Here is a 19,890-nt window from a genome sequence, read left to right as displayed (position 1 = left end):
TACTTCCGAAACCATCGTAGTTTATGTCGACGACAATAAGGAACAGATCAATTGGTCTTATTTGTATACGCGGGCGATGTTGATGGGCATCTTTATTTTGATCTCCGTGGCTACTCCATTTACCAGTAAACCCTGACAGCTTCGAGATGACCATTTGTGCAAGCGCCAATTAGTACAGCGGTTCTGTCTCGACCTCGTCGACCAACGACAGCTCCGCGTTAAAAACATTTCAAAAGTCAAAGTATAAAAACGGAGTGTCTGCTGAGAAGCATACTGTTTTTCTCTACCTGTGGTACAGCCTGTCAGGTTTATGCCACTTCACGCCTCAAGTGGAGAAGTTTTATTTACAGCCTCTAAAAGGGTATATGTAGGTACATCGTACAAGATAGGACAAAATAACCATTTCAACCATTCCAATGCTGTATACCAGTAGTTAAGATTTTCGATGCTTGTTTTTACTCTAGAAATAGCTACACCACGTTATGTATTAGTACTATACCTATAAAAAATTCTCCAAGAATAAAAATGAAGGCACTTTGTGCTTCGAAATAATCATCGCATTTGAAATTTCTAGACAGTATGTTACCATTAACGCCACTTTTTATTTCTGAGAAGCCGGATACTGTATGAGTTTCCTGAGATGTTCTTCCGATACTGGTTTTGCTTAACTTTGATGGTGAAGAAAGAATACTTTGTTTGGCTGCAATAATTAATTTTCACTTTTAGCTTAAAAAAACTACTACTAGTATGGATAGGATTTAATTTCAAAAATCATTTTTTTATTGTAATACTACATATACAGTAGTACTATAGCAATATTATTATCAGAACCTGCATACTACACAATCCAGACTCTTGCACTACACAGCATTATACTACCTCCGCTCTGAAAAAGATAGCCATTTCAAATTATATTACAGCCTGCCCAACAAAATACCCTCTCTATGCCGATCTTTTTTTGGATTTCGAATCTCCCGCGCTTTCCCGACCAGACTGGCTCCCGCTCCCAGCTTTCATTTTGTAAGCTGGCACCTGGGGGAGATCACAGACAGTGAGCGCCAGGCCGTCTGGGAGACCTTACTGCTCCGCAGCGTGGGAGAAGTGGTCAAACATGGAGAGATCGCTCGGGTTGCAGCGTACTTCCGTGTGGGCCGCCAAGTTGTCGAGCGAATTTGGAGGCGTGGAATCAATTCGATGGGAGATCGAGTAGCAGCCGTGGTCAAGTCAAGGAAGAGCGCATGTGGTAGGAAGAAGGTGGATCGAGCTGAGCTGTGCGAGAGAATCGCTGCAGATCCTGTCAATGAGCGCGCAAACCAGCATCTGCTTCAGCGCGCGTCCAACATGAGCTGCTATTTGGTTCAGCAGCTGATCAAGGAAGGCTACATACGGCGTGCGCTCAGACAGACCCACGCACAAGTTGGCGCGCCTCCGGCACAAGGACAAGCAAGTACGAGCTGGCACTCTCCCTACGTCACTGCCTTGTGACGCTATCTCACTCGCCAATGCTATAATAACGCGTACATGCTGTTTCTTGCAGCGAGCAGCCCCCCACCGCCTACCGCTGAAGTTCCAGAAGCCCCACTGAGCGCCTTTTTAGAATGTGGCGATGTAGTTGCCGTCTTAGATCCGCTTTTGTATCTGTAGTTGCACGGCGGAGCATGAACGCCTGTGCCTTGCTTAGTTTCTCACTGTCAGCTCTCGGTCATAAAGCTAGCTAGCCAGCCTCTCACAAATTTATAAACGCTCAAATGAACGAGGCGGAGCGCTGCGCAAAAAAAAACAAATGGTTATCTTTTTCCGAGCGGAGGTAGTATTGCATTACGACACTCTTCAATGATAAATAGCTCTTCGTTCGAGCATTTCAGCTTGCACCTCGTATCCAACGTTAAAAATCGAGCGGAATCATATCTTGACCGTCATCCGCTCGCGTGAAGATGGATTCGCGTCTGGAGTCCGAGAACACGACGAAATTCGCTGGAGCTTGGCCCGACTGAGGCAACGGGATCATGTCGTTGCGGCCCAACACTGGGCTGTCCTCTGGAACCGAAGGTGGCAGTCGATGCATGGGCTTCGGAACGGAGCCTCGTCGAGCTGACGAAGTGATATAAATCTTGCTGCTAGACGTCACCTGGTCTTGCTTTGCTGATGTGGCGACAGCGGCTGCTACGATCGCAGCCGAAGTGGTCGACGGTTGGCTCTTCATTCTCAAAAAATGGAAGCTGTTGCTGTCCGACGTCTCTGTCGATGTTTCGGTTGTCGGTCTAATACTGGAGCTTGCAAAGTTGTTCGTCTTCGTGCTGGCTTCCTTAGCTAATAACGAGGAAGATAACGGAGCTGTCGCAGCAGGATTCCACGTCATAGCAGCAGTCGTTTGACTACGATGACGAAGAACGTCGGCAGGACGAAGCATGTCCGGTTGAGGCACGGAGAGGTCGTCACGTGAGCTGGTTGTGTTGCTGCGGTATCGAGACTCCGCATTGCTACCAGGCCATGGAGTGTGGACGGTTCTTCCGTTGAACGCACCGTCGTCGTTGTATTCTTTCTTAGCCGTAGGCTCCGCCTCACTGTCGGGTTCCTCAATGACCTGTTTGGTCATCTCGTACGTCTTGCTGCTAGGCAATTGTGGTCGCTGTACTGAGGCAGGTTCATAGTCATCGGACGGTCTGGGTTTCATCGACAGGCCAGCAAGAGCCAAGATGTCTGGGTCACGAGAGAGATCACAGGCTGATAATAATCCGTCCGACATGGCCGAAAAGTTGGTGCCTCGTGAATACTGTGACGCGTTGTCGTTGGTAAGACGGTCGTTCGAAGATCGCGAGAACGAGCTACTGGCAGTGGACATGGACACCATACTGTGTTTGTCCTTAAGACGTTGAGGCAGCTCCGGATCCGACACGTTACGCATACGACGAAGTTGATCCGGATCGGACACAGTTCGGAACCGTGGCGGGGCCGGTTCGTCCACGGCCGGGAATGTGTCTTGCAGCTCGTCGGATGTAACTGGGAACTCATCCACTGGTTCATCCAGTCCTAGGCTACTGGCAGTAAAGGGTCCGTTCTCTTCCACCAGTGCACCCGGACCGCCTTCCGAAGTAATATACGTCGCAATCGATCCCAAACGACGTTCATAGCTGACGTTATCCGAACTGTCATACGACACGACTTCCTCATCGTCGTTACTGGCACTTAGTCCAGTTCTCGAGCGCGCCAACAGAGGGTTATCGCCACTGTAATTATTCGGACTATCACCGCTAAAATTGCTTCCGGAATCCGAATTCCGGCGCATCCTCACAACAGCCGAAGCTGTCAGTCCGTGACGTAGATCCGCGACACAAGCATTGCAGCCTCTGGCTTCCCGGAAGTTACGAGGGTTACTGCTACGTGTACCTCCCATGCCGTCACCCGACGTCTTGCTCCAGATATCTCCAGTCTGACTGAAGTCGACGTTCGGTTCGCCACGTTGTGATGACGCTAGAGTGGTGGCTGCCAGCGTGTTACCGCTACCGTCCGTGACCTCGTATCCGGACATGTTGACCATACTGGAGCACGTTCCACACACTGCCTCGCCACAGAACCGACAGTGATGACACCGACGGAATGTGCGGAACATCTTAAGACACATGAAACAGTGATCACTCTGCTTCCACGTGAGTTTACTCAGACAATGCAGAGTAACTTCGGGTCTGAGCACCTGCGCCAGATTGCCTACACAACTCGCTAGTGTCTGCAGCCATCGCTGGTACTTCCTAGCATACTTAAGTGTCGCCTTGGTAGGTAATAGTGACATCAGAAGCGAGAGTCGCAGCATGTTCGGCTCCGACGTCTCCTCGACCACGAATCCGGAGTTCCGAAAGTGGAGGCGGTCCGTACATTCCGGAATAGGCAGTTCCGGAACATCCTGAAAGTTGACGCTACTCAAGACGTGGACGCCAACCAATCTGCTTTGAGGCTGGAAATTTGACGTGTTGGATCTCGCACGTGCTGTGCCCCGTCCGACGCGTTCCAGCACGCCCGACTCATGGCGAGAAAACGCGTCTTGGTAGCAAACTAGAGTGAAATCTCGGTGATTGTCCACCGTTCCGAGTTTGGACTGTGCCTTGAGTGTCAACCAGTTGACCGAGTACGCGTCATCTTCCGAAAAGCTGCGTCTCGACCCATCCACGCCAGCATCTGGGTCTTCGGCGAAGGGAGGTGGAGTGGTACACGTCAACTTGTCCAACGTGACGCCGTTCTGGAAATACTGTTGGAAAACCTGCCGCATGACGAGTCGGAACTCGTCGCTAGTAGACGAATGCAACAGGTCGAGCATTGCGGCCACCTCTGTGTGTACTGTGGTGACTGCCCGGACGAGATAATAGTCGGACGAGTGGCCTGCTCCACGTCCGAATTTCCTGGCTGTAGTGACATTCTGAGGCAGGTTTCGACCTGCCATCTCGTAGAGCATAGTACCGTTGCGTTCATTGGCGAATCGCCAGCCCTGTGTCGTGGTGGCCAGGATGGCCAAGTCCGTGGCCGCCTCGTGCATCCGCTCCAGCATTAACGTGGACGGCGCATGGCCCGTGGTCTTGGTGGCGGCCGTACGGCTCATGTTGAGCGGGTTGCGGCTCGACTTTCGGAATGTGTCAGGCCGAGTCGGTGGGCGACTTGCTGACGGCCTGGCGCTTAACATTTGGACGGGCGGACGTTCGCTCGCTCTCGTTCTCTTTTTGCACGATCCCGCTCCTCTGAAGTTTCGGCTATCGAATCGCCACTCCGAGTCGCCAGAGTGAGTTCGAACGTGCTCGAAACAGAGCTCTGGTCTCGATCCTGGCGTTCGCAAGGTGAGATTTTCCTACGAGTCTGAAAGGCGCAATACGTTGCGACCCAATCGCTGAATGACCCGCGTCTGGCATGGATGTTTGTATCGACACCAGCTGAAGAAGAGGAGAGATCAGCGGCTGGACGACGTGATCGGTGGATGGAGGCGGAGGATAGGGGCGTTCGACAACAGATGGCCCGTGATAAAGTCTTGATATTTGTATGGCTATCCGAGCCCCTCGCTGAAATGGTAAACTCAACTACTGCGAAAATGGATTTGTACCCGAAATTGCAGCAAAAAAGCTCTAAAAATAAAGTTATTGCACCTTTATAAATAAATGTGTACCGGTTCCTTTTCTGACTTGCTCAAAAGGTCGGATCAAATTCCTTGAACCGAAATGACAACCGAACGACTCGTCTTTAGCGGGGATTCTACGATCTTACGACAGTTTTCAGAACCGGGACCGGTGGCAGGCAAGCAGTCCGTAAGCTGGAGCCGTAAAGCGGCATTGTTTTTTAGCTCCGTGTCGTAAAGAATCCCGGGCCACCGGCGCCATGGAGAGTCACTCTGCCAGTTTGCTTACAGCGGTCCAATGACTCGAAACTGGCCACACCAACAACACATTTGCCATTCTGAACGCACCTACGGGAATCATGGGAAGCGGTGGCCTGAACAAGGTCGGAAGATCGTCAGGCATTGCGCTTCCCACTTGGGTTTCGGGTCTTTCGAGCACTGCTGCTCTCATGGTGCCGAGAAGATTTTGGTGAGGAAGGATTGCGCCGCTCCTGGCTCTTCAAGATGACTTGACTTGACTTTACTGAAGCTCTCCGGTAGCCAAAGCAACATGAAAGTACTGTATGGATCCTGGTTCTCGTCCTGGGCGGCAATGCTATGCCAATTTGGTGGAAGCTATATATATGGAGCTACTGAACTTTGCATCACGCGCCACTTTCCTTTCCCTTCGAAAGCATTACAGCGGTACATGTAATGCAACTCGTTTCGGTTGTCTTTGTCACGTTCGAAAAGTGTCTCGTATTAATAAGGGTTTGTCGAACTTTAGAAACCCGTACCGGTAGATGTATTGCAGCCCTGTGATGGCGATCAGGCTCTTATCAGGAGTATCAAGTCGCTTTAGGTACCGTATCCGCTATCGGTCTCAATAATTCGCTGCAGGCGCGTCTCAAATGAAGTAATTTATAACAATGTCTGCATTACTGTCACTTAAAAACGCTCCTCTTCGTCAACACAGAACGTCTCGGGGCTAATACAATTCAAATAATCACGTCAACCACAATATCGGCCGGTTCTAATAGTAATATTCAACGGGATTGCCGTCACAAGTCGTCAGACTGATTTGCAGGTACAAGTCGCTCTTGGGGGCACCCAAGCCGCCCACCTCCTCGGGCAATACAAGCGGGTAGCTGTACATTTCGCAGTGCCGGTCCCCAGCGTAGAGCGCGAGAGGGATCACTGCAGAGCCGATAAGGTCGTCCTTACTAAGCCGGTCGTAGTCATACACGTGGGCGATTAGGAACTGATTCTCCCACTCGTCCACCTCAAACTCGAACTTCTCGGGAGGCGACCATTGTGGATTGAGGTCGTTCATGATGCACGAACTCTTTCTTGTCACGCCGTCCAGCGTGAATACCACGTACGGGTCACTTTTGCCGCCTACCATGTCCAGATCTGCAGCCGCCAAGTCCTCACACTTGAAGAGAACGATACGCACAACGAACTTCTTCCTCTGCTTCCTGGTCAACGTCAGCGGCATTATCGGCGGCAGTGGTTACGCTTGGACTGCGTCTTTAGCTGGCAACACAGAGAGAGAGAGAAGCAGAATGGAGCTGCTTGTTGCTTGCGCTGTATGCAGTGCAAATAGAAGAGAGAGTGAGGCGTGAGACTGGGGACAGCAGAGCCCAAGAGCGGCGGAGGCACAAATGGCCGGTTGATGTAGAAGTCGGAATGACGGCTCAAAGAGTAATCTATTAAAGTGTACCCATGGAGGCTACGACGTAGCTAACGTACCCCATCAGCAAAAACCTGGAATCTAAAATAGCACTGGATATTTTGTTTCTAACTACTTAAGTGGATAGTAAGAAATTGGGACTGTAACAACATAACCTAAATGATCGGCAGAAGACGGAAAGGTGGCATTTCCGGAGATAAGGCAGATTGCAGTCCACCAAGGCCAATGTGAACGCTTTATATACGTGATCGGGACTCGTCGTGGGGGTTACAAGCCTTCAAAGTCTTTTTTTGTGGCGTCATCAGAGATATGTTAGGGATCTAAGAAAACCAGCCCTAGGTCTTTAAAAACACCAAAGATACGTATTATATCCTTCGGTTTATCGTGGAATAGAGCGTAATAGTATAGCAACAAGTTTGAAAACTCAGACGTTGCCGAGAGGCATGACTACTTTGAAGAACACTATGTGGAGACAGCCGCTGCCTTTTGCAGCTTGTAATAGTCGAGATACCCACGCCAAACCTGTGCATCCGGGTTCGTCGTCCACGATGCTTTCTTCATGTTTAGCATTTTCCAGATTCGAGACGGCTTTGCTCCTTCTGCGAACCAGAGTTTAAATTGCGCGTTCTGTAGGGCCGTTGCTTGCGCATGTGTATTGGGGACCTTCTTAGCTGCCTCGAGCATCTTGGATACAGCTTCATCTCCGTAAAAAACCATCAGCTCTTTGATGACACTCGTTTCCTTGCCAGGATTCTGCTTGTTGAATAGTCTGACATAGGTTTCCAGAGCTGTGAAACTCGGATTTGTCAGCAGACTATCCACGCCCTTGTCAAGTGTCAGGAATTTTAACACTGCGTCCATTGACGTCTTCTCGCGCAGCCAAACTTTCATGTGGGCAACTTGCAGCTTCGTCGCGATTCCGCTCGTTGCATCCACTTTTCTCGCGGCTTCCAGCATCGTTGCCAAACGCTCGTCGCTAGAGCGAGCTGTCAACGCTGTCACGATAGCTGTCTTCGGGTGCTTCTTGTTGATCTTAGTCATATAGCTGACCCATACGCTGAACTGTTTGTTCTCAAGGAGTTTATCACCAGCCTGATCGAGTTTTAGTAGCGTGAAGGCTTCATCCGCAGTTTTTCCTTGGAATCGCATAGCCCCCACCTTCGCTTTATCCGAAATCTTGGACGTTGACCATTTTGCTGCGCCCCGGAGCTTAGTGATGACCGGATTATTGAGAATATTAATAGCGTTTCTCTCTTCTTGATTCGGTGGTGTACCACTCCTAGGTAGCCCCAGAGGTTGAAGGTAACGCTCACGCTGGGCTATGGAGTTAGCAGCTGAAGCCACATCGAGACTCCTTAAGTGCACCAGGCCAGCTAGTAAGAACGCTACGTGACGCATTGAGGTCGATGATATTGTGACTCTTGCGAGCCTTTGAGAGTAGATTCTAGAGTGAGCACATGTACAACTTTATACCTTGACGACTTCCGCTGATGATTAGTACTTGCAGCAGTTTGGGTGGATAAACAAATAAAAAAAACGCAATCCATGTAATCACGAGATGGTAAATAATCCAGACAAGCCAAGCATTGAATGCTTGGCTTGTGCTTAGCATTGTGAAGAACTTATCAACAGATGTGCTACAACCTACCGTAATACCTTTACCTCTCTCTTAGCATTTGTCATTATATCCGTGCGAGCCAGTTTAGTGTCCTCCTTGTCGTATATACATGTGTCATTTCTCTGAGATGTTCATGATTCGTTTCATTTATCATCATAAAAATTCTCTCGATAAACATGACTAATACACGTTACCTTGTTATTGTGGATAATTTTTACAAGCTTACCATTTCGAATTTTCTAATGTAAATTTGTTGCGCTCTAAACGGCTCTTTGGAAAATAGACCGTTTTTCGTATTTACAACCAAAGAAATGGCCAAACTGACGATAGGAGTATGCTACCATTTTGACCCCACGCAGATTCCACGCTACATTAATTGGAATATTTTACTATACTATACGCTCACACCTTTTATTGCCCTTTTACGTTAATATTTGCTGTGGCTCTTATCGGCTCTTTGGAAAATACAGATACTACGACCTCTTTTCGCTCTTACAGCCACATTTACAACCAATTTGGCGACTAACTTACGTGGCCAGCGTTCCTCCCACGCAGATCCCGTGCCTAACTAACTGGAATTTCATTACAACACTAACAATCGTCGGCATTACTTATTGTTACAGAGTGTTGATTATAGCTCACTGTGCATTTATATTAGCTATTGTTGCTCGCTCTAACTTACTTTAATTGAACCTGTCACTTTACTTGTCGCCATTTTGCACCATGGTTCAAACCACGCGGTTACGACTCCGACGGCAAATTGCCCTTTCAAGGTTCCTCGCACTCGTGCAGCTATTTGACTGGACACCATACACAATATGGCCTTGACCTATTGTAGCCTTGAAGAGGAACTCGACTACTTTTTACGAGAGCTCAAGGCCGTGTACGCTACTATCGACCGACAACAAAAACGGTTGTCCGCACCATGCCGAACAAAATCCATCATGTACACAGGCTACTTGTGCATGAGGACGGCGGGCAATTGGGTGATGTACCCCACGGATGCCCGAATTGAAGACGTTTCGCAGCAGAATCAGTTTATCATGCTGACGGCCTATATCGAGCTGTGTGACGGAGATTCTCCAGAGAGTGATATGGCCCGCGATCTTCTTTACCACGAAATGCCTGTGCACTTTGTGTGGAGGGCGTTTGGTTTGCGTTACCGATGGAAACATCGTGCATTAGGTGGATACAATGCCATCGGTCGGTCGATATCGGTTTCCCCACGGGATGCAGACCGATACTACATTCGCCTGCTACGTGCTATCGACGAGGATCTCGCTTTTTCGAAGATTTACGAACGATCGACGGAGAAGTATACGAATTGTACAAAGCAGCTGCCCTGGCCATGGGTCTTCTCAAATCCGACAGAGATAACCACCACTGTCTCAGCGAGGCTACTCTATTCTAGTTGGCAGGTCAGCTGAGACATCTCTTCGCAGTCCTGTTGGTCTACTGCGACCCTTCTTCGCCTTCGGAATTATGGTCTTTCCATCTGCCTGCAATGGTGGAAGACTATCTTAGAGAGGAGATACATGTGCACAACCAACGATCTCTAGAAGAAAACCGCGCTCCTGGCACTATCCTCGATCTTGCCTAAGTGAATGAGAGCAGCCGCATTTATCGCCGTGCTCTATTCTTAACCCTTAAGAATGTGAACTCTCACTTGAGATCAAATGGGCAGTCGTTACAGACATACCGTGAGTCTCTCCGCGACCCGACATATAGTGAACGAATGGACAAAAATCACCCGGCTACACCTTCAAGGTCTACGCTGAATGCCCCTCAGGGTCCCCAAGTTTTTGGAACTCAAGCTGATGATCAAGTACAGCCTTTCGAATCACCCTTTTTTTCTTTTTACCAGCGAGTCGTGGGGGGGGGGGTATGCAGGAAGAGTACCTTACTTAGATCAGAGTGAAAGAGATGAATAGGCGTTGTTTAAACGAATTGGTAACTCTATCAATACATCGTGGATGACACCGCTAAACAACAAACCGAAAAGAAGACAGGTAATTATTATATTAAAAAGAAGAATTGTAGCGGACGCGAATTGTAACGGGAACGCTGTACCAAAGTTGAAGATCTCGACCAATTAAAAACAAGTGAACATAATTTTGTCCAGTCAGGTGAGCTCTTCGTCTTCCATCCATTTAAGCTTACCGTACGTCTCAATTCTAAGCGGAGTGTTCCCTCATCGTGTGAGCTCGTAGCGAGCTCTGGTGCTTGAACACCTCATCGCACACCTCACATTTGTACTCACCTTCCTCGTACTCATGTTTTCGCTTCTGTTTGTTCACAGCCCCATTAGGAAACTTTTCGCAGTAAAAGCGGTGTTTTCGAATGGCTTGACCCTTCTCCACCTTTTCGCCGCAAAGCATACACTCACCGTGTTCAGGAAGTGCGTCTTGAACGAAATCTGGTGTCCATTTCATCCCTGCATAGGTAAGGTAGCAGAGAATGCAGTTGCTACTCGTGGCGCACGCCATTCCGTTGTGTATAAGATCACCGCTGAGCAGAGCCCAGAATCCAACCGGAATGTCCACGACGCGTGTCTTGGAGCTGTCTCTCGCAGTAAAGCAACCAGCATAGATGCGAAGTTACGTGCCGGGCTCCAAAGCAAAAATCAAGCTGCCTGGAACACCATCTGGGCGAAGGTTACGGGCTCTCACCAAGTCATTCCCTTAGAAGTCTTGGCGGGGCTTCTGTTCTGAGCCCCCATGCATCGACCGCATGAAAGAGAAAATACCAGGCTCCCACCCAGGGTGCAGCATGGCGACAACCACCTTTAGAGCCTTGATCAACTCTTGTAGAGGCGATGACATGGTGCGAGAGGTCACGCGCGATTGTTATCGGAAGTTGTCGTTCTTACCACCCACGCGATTGAAGACGCCGTTGTACGGACGCACTTTGGCTTCCGCTAGGAGCGACGGAACTATCGTGTCAGGAAGCACAAGGCCCACAGGCAGATAGCCATGCGGAAGCAATGGCCCTGTTGGTATTTTCTCCATTTGAGGCTTTGGAGGGAGATCTGAGCGTGGTAGATGTAACGGGAACGCGACTAGTCGCCCGCCGCCGCTACGCAGCGGAGGTGGCAGGTTTTAGCACCAGGGAAATGAGCTCCCGCCTTCGCTGCGCTCCGGCGTGCACATGATTTATGTAAACGTGATGTATTAAATTGCATATGAAATTGAACATTCCTACTCCGAACCAAAGATCTGCCTGTAGACAATGTTCTGGGCGTAGACCCCATCCTCCTCCTCCAGCTTTGGGTACTCGACCAGCGCCTTGAATCTTGATCTTGACGTAGCTCGCGACATCGCAGCGTACAGCTGCCCGTGGGAGAAGCAAGACGTAGCAAGATACAACCCCTAGTACTGCACCGTTTGTCCTTGCGCCTTGTTAATGGTCATCGCAAAGGCTGGCTGGACAGGAAACTGCTTGCGTCTCAAATGAAACGAAAAGCTCCGAATGGCTCCGTCACTGATGAAAACAATGCGGGGAATCAACACGTGTTGCCCTTGTCGCTCACCTGCCATGATTGTGGCGTGGATGACGTAAGGTTTGGTGGCCACAATTCGAAGCCGCGTTCCGTTACACAGCCCTAGATCTGGATTCAGGTTCCGCATCATCATGATAGGCATTCCTACCTTGAAAGTCAACTTATGGGAAGGCATTCCACTGATATTCATCGAGTGTAGTACCTTTTGCTCGAAGAAATAACCGTCACCGTAGTCTTGTACAGAATCGAAAGACATGTATTTCGGCGCCTGTCCAGTTAATTGACGGGTCACCGCTTCATTGGTGCGGTGCACGATTGCATTCGTGGTCGTGAGGATCGTTCGGTTAGCGAAATACTCGTCGGTAGCAACCTCGGGGTTGCTAATCTCTCCATACATATCGTACATTATCCGATCCATGCCTCTTGGAATAACTCCAGGACGAATTTTCTGGTCCTCATCCTCGGGCACAGGTGGATTCTCAATCAGCATATCGCGTGGAATCTTCATGTAATCGCCTTCTAGGGAAGGGTTTACATCATGCCTCCCCTCCCCGACTGGCAGCAGTAACTCGGACTAATACTTCATTTCTACGGCAGAGTCCGCAGTCTCAGCTGTGCGCACTCGCTTGTTTTCCGTAAGCCGGAACGTCTGAAATTGGGGCCACAGTCTAGACGACTTGAGGCAAGGGTCGATTGTCTCAACGGGTGTTCGACCGGGATAATCTGGCGGAAATCGCCCGAAAGTAGAAACACTCCCCCCAAATAGTTCGGTATCGCTGTCATGTATGCCCCGCAGTGTTCTGTCTACTGCCTCGAATGCGTGGCGATGGGCCATAGGTGCTTCGTCCCAAATAATCAAACTTGCTTGCGTGATCAACTCCTGAATATGGGAGTTCTTCCTGATACCGCACGTCGAGCTCTCGTTCGATTTCAAAGGGATCTTGAATGTAAAATGAGCTGTCCTACCACCCATGAGCAATAGCGAGGCAATACCGCTAGACACCACAGCGATGACGATTTTCCCCGAGAGTCTGACTTTGGCCAGTATGTTTCGAAGCAGCGTAAATTTTCCAGTACCACCCGGACCATCAAAAAAAAATAACTTATTGCCTTCCTGAGGACAGTCTACCGCTTCAATAATCTGGTCGTAAACCACTCGCTGTCCTTCGTTCAGATAAACTTCTGTATTTACAATCGTCTCCAAAGCTGACGCATCGTATCCAGTGATCTCACGTCGAAGTAAGCCGTTTTGGCGAAGCGATTCACGAATCAATGTTGGGAACGACCCCAACTGAGGAAGCTCGTCGAAATCCCCTACCGCATACCCGCTCGCTTCAAGTAGTTCTTGAATGCTCATCAGTGTTTCAAATTCGACCAACGCCGATTTGAAGGGGTCCATCAAAGCCTGATGTTTGCGTGCGAAGGCTTGGGAAAGATCAGCGAAGAGCCGATCCCATAGAACACCAACATTTGCTGGAGCTGAATACACCAGAATGGCGACGAAGAGCTGGCGTATTTGATACGGCATTTGGAACTCAGCCGCTTCCATTTAACACGAAATCCACTCGTTGTCATTCTCCAAGTAGCCAGCCTCCCGCGCCGCAATTTGGAATGTCGGGCAGACAAATCCGTTAACTGCTCTCAAGTCTTCAAACGACGTTGGGCCTCTTTGCTGATGGGCGATAGCCGAAGATAGAACCGCTCCATATCTCGAGGAGACACGTGAATCATGCGACCAACCGCAGCTTGATACTGTTTCCGGCGAACCCACCTTTTCAGCTATCCTGTCTCCGGCGCTTTCCAGCAGAACTCGATAGGGATGTCCTGATACAACATCGCTCTGGCAATATGATTCTGAGGCTCTTTACTCGCACACAACGCAAAGAATCTGGGCAGCATCGTGTGACTACCACGTTTCAAAACCGCCTCCGGGTTTTTCGTCTCGCGAAAGCAAATTGTCTGGCCTGACTCGAGATGAACCGTTAGCCGTGTCACCGCATGGGTTTTCCCCTGAATCGTGAAATCGAGCAGGCGCATGAAAGCTTCCACCGGAGACATGTAACGGGAGCTCTCAAGAATCGTAGAATCTAATTTGATTCTCGAAGCGCAGTCTACTTCCCTCCTTGGACTTCTTCCACAGTGAGTATAGCCATGTCGGGTCCTTTGTACACATACTTGTACAGGTATTTAACCGCCGTTATTTCCATACACACTTCCACATTTATGTGGCAGTTGTACGTCTAGGATAAGTACGGGCTGTACGGTACAACCCATCGGTTGATCGTAGCATTGTCCTATTCTCTGCCTTTGAGCTTTAGAACACCTTCTTGCCGTCGACGTCGTCTGTACACTGGATATTCATTGATATTGGCTTGTGTAACTTCTGCTAAGGGCTTCGGATATCCTTTGGTGCACTTGCCGTCCTTCATACACGCGCAGGAAGGGTTTGCAGGCCCGCATGGACCATGGAGCATGCATGACATAATCGTCTCATACAGCTGAGGGGTTTTATCCTTATCTGGGATCTCAGCGCATACCATCTTGTCTACGATCTCGCGCGTTCGAGGTTTGTCTTCGTCAGCCAAAATAATCAATACGTGAGCGTGGGGGAGCCCTCGTTTTTGAAACACGACAACGTTAATCCGCGCGCGCACTCCCCCCAGGACGCCTTGGTTTAAATCGTCAAGCGTCGATTGTAGTTTGTGCTGCCACACGCGAGCCACGATATCTGGTCAATCTTGAGCTGTCTGAATCTCGGAAGGTATAGCTTCCAGAATCTCGTTCCACTTGGGGTTGCACGCTTCAGTCAGGAAGACGTCGGGCCGTCCATACTCCCGACCAATTGCCATCGAATCTTGATACGACTTGTACATGGACCGCGGGCTGCACAGGTGCAAAGCCGGTAGTACGATACACTTACCAACCTGATTAAGAAAGTGGGTTGGTCGTCCTCTGGCGCCTCCTTCCCGGTCCGGGTGCACCAATCTGTTCTGGGCCCGGTCATATTCCGACAGCAGCACTTCTCCTTCCGCCAGAGCCGAAGTATCCTCATTGAGCAAAGCGTCTTGAACACCCCTGTATTGATCGGCGTGTTTTCTGGTTGTCCGCTGCTCACATTTTGCACGCTGATCTACACACCACTGTTGAAGTAGACACCCGCCTTGGTGGAGAGCGGACTGATCATCCACTTTCTAGTGAAGGCGGAGCGCGACGTGTTCACGAAGTGACATCGCCTTTGTTTCGATACTCAGCACCATTCGCGAACTCGTCTGTGCAGGTCCAGCCCTTCTCTCCATATGGAAGGTGAGGCAGGTATTGAAGTGGATCGTAATCAGCGTGAGGCTCGTACAAATGTAGTAGCCTTTGATCGCGTGTAAGGAGTAGTAGATTCCGATGCTGAGCCAGGTTGCCATCCTCAATGAGAGTCGCAGCCAATCAGACACAGTGGGACGGTTATGCGGCGTTCTCGGTCGCGAGCAGTTGGCATGCAGACGGAACACCAAGTCTAATGGAGCCTTCGTGTTGTGTTGACGCACCTGCTGTCCAAAGTGGAGGAGCCGCTGCACTAATGAGTTGTGCTCTGCCATCATTTTCTCGATGTCTAGTAGTGCAACGCGATCCAGATCCGCGAATATACCAAGACATCACTCCGCGCGGCGTTGCATGTCTGGATACACAATGTAGATCCGCGCAAACTTGGGTGCTACCCGCGCGCCTGTTCGACGGTCTATGTGGGGAGGAGAGACCCTAGGTAGTGCCTCATAGCCCCTTGAATGCGATATGTGTACACCCTGTGTGTACCGGCAACGCTCTCGGCTTGACGTACGTTTTGAAACGATCAGTTTGAGTACGAAGCACCAATCGATGAAAACGCAAAGGCTTGGCTGTAGGCACGAATCTGACGGCGGAGCTCGGGATCTCCACACAGCTGAAGCCGTTTTGGTGGCGCGGGGTGCAGTGGGGGCAGCTTTACCCTGCCTGCCAGACCGCATGATATCGCAGACTCGCCTGGCCACTTCCAAGCGTTGCAGATCGGACAAACCGTTGTTGCCGGAAGCTTGTGCCGGCCGTTCACCACGCCGTCACCCGTTATCATGGATGCATCGAAGTCTTCGAGGGATATCAGAGCGTGGCCATGGCGTACACATTGACGGCTAGTGCGCACCTGCTCGAGTTCTTGCTGGTGCTCTTCCGCTGTCTGTTGCGCTCGTCGATCCGTATGCTGCTGGCTATTTAGCTCACGTTCCACTTCCCGATCCTGTGAAGGCAACTCCGTACGTCTTTCTTCATGGTCAGCTCGGTCCTGCTCCCGTAGTTTCTGCCTCGCGTAGCCGAGCTCGACGGGCACGTTGGCGCTCTGCACCCTTCTGTCGGGCGATATTATGCTGAGAGAGTGACATATTCGCTCGTCTCGTGCGAGCTCTTTGTGCGTCGCGTATTCGGTCACGATCTGCCTGAGACAATGTCCTGTTAGCTCGTCTTTCGCGAGCTCGTTGCGCTGCCGACACCGGAACCGCTTCTTGAACTGTAGCTTGTGGTATGACAGGGACCGTAAATAAAGCTACTTCAGCGGCTCCAATTTAATACGCCGCCTCCATTTCAAGCCGCAAAGCACCGCTGATATTCCGCAGCATCGGACTCTTCCGTCTTTTCCTCCCGCTCTTCAAAATCTGCCGCTCGACCTCCTGTCACTTCCATATACCTGTAGCTTCTCGGCTCACACTGAGGGCTTGAAGCGCTTTGTTTAAGTCACAGCGCTTCCTCCTGCGCTTGTTCAAACGTGGTTTCCATGCTTCATTCTCCTCTTGCATGGGTGTTGCGCTAATGCGTTCGTTCTCGCGCAGGGCCACCTCGAGCTCCTCGCGCGCTTGCTTTCGTTTTAATACGAGCCATAGTTCTGCGAACACGAAAACGTGACGCGTTAGACATAGTCCAAGTACACCGATGTAGCAGTAGGTTTTTAAACAGTACGTATGTTGAGCATCTGCGTACTACCCGGGATTGCTTGCCCCCATCAAGGTCATCTCCGATCACGTATCCCACAGTCACGGGCCGTGAGGCCCTGAGCGGTTGTAGTTTGCAAATTGTGCAGTCGAATCTTCAGGGTTGGGCCCCGGATAGTACTGAAGCTTGAGGTGCGATATCCTTTTGCCAAAAGGCAGCCGTTAATTTCAAAGGCTGATTATTGATAGGCTATTACAGCCCCCATACCATATGTCGGTTAAAAGAGGCCAGTTACTGTACCCCTCCTGACCAACTGCACGCACGCAATGTGCGTGCCATCAATAACCATTAACTCCCGGCTCAACTGGTTCGCTGTCGGGTTTGCGGTCAATGAACCAGGTGCCATGAGCTCTCGCGCAGAGTGGGCGGTGGGATAAAGCCCCAAGAACCCAAAGGGCTCTGGAACTAAATCCCCATAGCACGGCTACCTACTTGCAGGATAAAATCCCGCAAGTTATAAGCTACCCCCTAAGCAGCCCCAGAAACCTCGGACTATCTGTGTATGTGTGACTTGCTAGCTACTTATGTTAGCTAACATGCATACACGCAGCGTACCTTGAGTAATGCGGCGCTCCGCGGCTTCCGTTTCGAAAGTGGGGACAAAATAAATTTGAACGGTGCATTTAAGTACGATGTGTAGACCACATACAAGGTGTACACCACATAATGCCCATTACGGACGTTACAGACGGACAACACACTCCACTAGAGGGGTAAGTAGCGTGAGTTTTATTAGCCCTACCCTCGGACGTACATACACACGTCAGACTCCACTAGGGGGGGGGTGATTTGTAACGGGAGCACGATTTGTAACGTGGACAGTTTTTGAAACGGGAACGGTTTTTAATACAGGTACGATACTGGTACTTTTACTGACTATCTCATCTGCCTATCCCAACCGTGTACTCTTTCTGCTAGGGCCCTCCCGATAAGGACCCTCGTTAGTTTCTCCCCACTCCATTGTGACACTATTGTGGCTCAAAGCACGTAGCGTTAATACAGAAAACGCTACCTCCTAAATTGAATACGGATCGGAGGCCGATACAGCTAGCCTTCACACGCTTAAAATGTTAAGCGTTGGGACCCTTACCCATGCTTCGAGATAGCGTTAATATACGCTATTAATAGCTAACGTCTTCCCTTCAGGCCAGCGGTACTTAAAAATGAGGCTGCGTCAAACAAAATGATACTGATGAACCATTTAGAGTTATCGAAAGATATTCGAGCTTAAAGTTGGCCAATTGATTTTCGCACTTAACCGAAACAGTGACATTTATTGTAAACTTCCATCGAAAAAAACTTTAAAACTACCCTTATTGAATTGCTTTTAACAAGAGCTTTAAATAACACTTGAATTTTAAAATTGAAAAAATATTGAGCTCACAACACGCCTAAATACATCGTCATTTCGAGGGACCATAAATGGAGATAATATTTTTGAGCGACCACAACTTCTTCAGTTTTAAGCATTCTGTAGCTTATAAGGGCTCAAAAGATAGAGGAGACGCCCCGTTTTCGTTGAGAGTGCTTAAATCGCGATTCGTACTTAGGTTCATCAGTATCATTTTGTTTGATGCAGCCTCAAATACGAAAGCCCTATTTCCTGGAGAGGAACCTTCAAGTCCGTGTCGTGTCTGTGTAGATAACTGTGTACCTATGTGCAGGACATGCCTTCACCAATGCGGAAACCAAAACATATATATCGAGATCTTTGTTGCTCAGTCTTCTTCAGTTTTGTGTCTTGAATGGTGGTGTGTGTCACCAATGTGGCTAATTGTGGCTCATTGTGATTGGTACGCCAAACGTACCATATTTAACCGAAGCTGTAATGTTCTTTACGTATGTCGGTAATCCAGCCACAATTGAGCAACAATGTTGGCCGTTTTTTTGTCTTTTGAAATTGTCTCGTATCCAGGAATGACGGAGTCGTTCCAGGCATCGTGGCCCAGGCTGGGATGACCCGAGGTCCTGTGGCTACTCCTCGTCGTGCACTCTCGACTGACTGGTACCCTCTAGACTCGAATCCACGCGTACCCTGCGCCAGGGCCGTTAGAGATGTCCTCTAGAGTGGTCGCGGAGCGCTGAGGCATGTTTGACGTGATACTAGCCCGATGCCTTGCGCGATCAAGTCCCCTTCCCAGAGCTCCCTGTTGTCCTACGAGGGCGTATGGCATGTAAAAGGACTCACCCTTCTCGTGAAAAGAAAGTGGCATCATGCATGCGTGAATGGGAAGGCGCTAGGCTCCTCATTCATTAGCTCTCAGTCTTATATTTCCTACCTTCTACGCAAGTGGAAGTCGAATCAACAAAGAAATTTATATCTTTAATTGTTCTTGCCTACCGTTCCTGCCACTGAACGACTGTACTCCTTGAACAGCCGCAGACTACCTGACCCAAGGAGGTGGAGGTATATGTCAATTGGTGAAGAAGCAGGGTAGTCTGCTCGCTGGAGAAGGTCTCGATTCAAGTGAAGACTCGCTGGGAGCGTAAAACGGAAATAACATCACGTAGAAGATGGCGTCTTCTAACACCGGAGGTGACGCGAGTAGCACCTCTAGGAGCGGAGAATGCCAACAAGGGATTCTTCCCTCGAGACAAGACATAATTTGTCGACTACGCAAGGCCTTTAAAATGTGCAAACCATTGTGGATCAAGCTGCCAACTGACTTGGGGAGGCAAATCGACTACTGAAGCTGAGCCAGCCGCGGACACTTCGGGCTCCGGAGCGTCTTTGACTACTACTACGCAAGATTTGGGTCCAATGTTAGCGCTGGACTGCGGAGGCGACCGATGTACGATGCAAGGATGGCTTAGCTTCATTTACGGGTTGAGATCTATAGCTCCCCCGGAGATAGCTGCTGTCATGGAAAGAGCAAATGTGAACGGTAGCTTAGTGACCCCCCCCCTGCCCCCGCTAACGGCTCGAGTGAGAGCTGCGATTCCTTCGTACCGAGGTTACACTATCTGGACCCCGGAAACGTCGCATGGACAGGACTTATACCCGT

General features: G+C 49.7%; 3 protein-coding genes across 3 annotated transcripts; all 3 read right to left on the bottom strand.

Moving 5' to 3' along the window:
* Nucleotides 1-1,885: 1,885 nt before the first annotated feature.
* On the bottom strand, nucleotides 1,886-5,543 carry PITG_04054 (uncharacterized protein; the record flags this gene model as incomplete). The annotated part of the gene is made up of 2 exons (XM_002905721.1): nucleotides 1,886-4,806; nucleotides 5,441-5,543. The coding sequence occupies 2 exons, from the start codon at nucleotides 5,541-5,543 to the stop codon at nucleotides 1,886-1,888; spliced, it is 3,024 nt and encodes a 1,007-aa protein (XP_002905767.1).
* Nucleotides 5,544-6,097: 554 nt separating this feature from the next.
* On the bottom strand, nucleotides 6,098-6,767 carry PITG_04053 (uncharacterized protein; the record flags this gene model as incomplete). Its single annotated transcript, XM_002905720.1, has 1 exon — nucleotides 6,098-6,767. One exon carries the CDS (start codon nucleotides 6,567-6,569, stop codon nucleotides 6,105-6,107), a length of 465 nt encoding a protein of 154 aa, XP_002905766.1.
* Nucleotides 6,768-7,226: 459 nt separating this feature from the next.
* On the bottom strand, nucleotides 7,227-8,162 carry PITG_04052 (secreted RxLR effector peptide protein, putative; the record flags this gene model as incomplete). The annotated part of the gene is made up of 1 exon (XM_002905719.1): nucleotides 7,227-8,162. One exon carries the CDS (start codon nucleotides 8,160-8,162, stop codon nucleotides 7,227-7,229), a length of 936 nt encoding a protein of 311 aa, XP_002905765.1.
* Nucleotides 8,163-19,890: the final 11,728 nt, after the last annotated feature.

The sequence above is a fragment of the Phytophthora infestans genome, genomic scaffold (genome assembly GCF_000142945.1).
Source record: "Phytophthora infestans T30-4 supercont1.5 genomic scaffold, whole genome shotgun sequence".
Classification (NCBI taxonomy): domain Eukaryota; phylum Oomycota; class Peronosporomycetes; order Peronosporales; family Peronosporaceae; genus Phytophthora; species Phytophthora infestans.
This window is presented reverse-complemented; position numbering and strand designations above follow the sequence as displayed.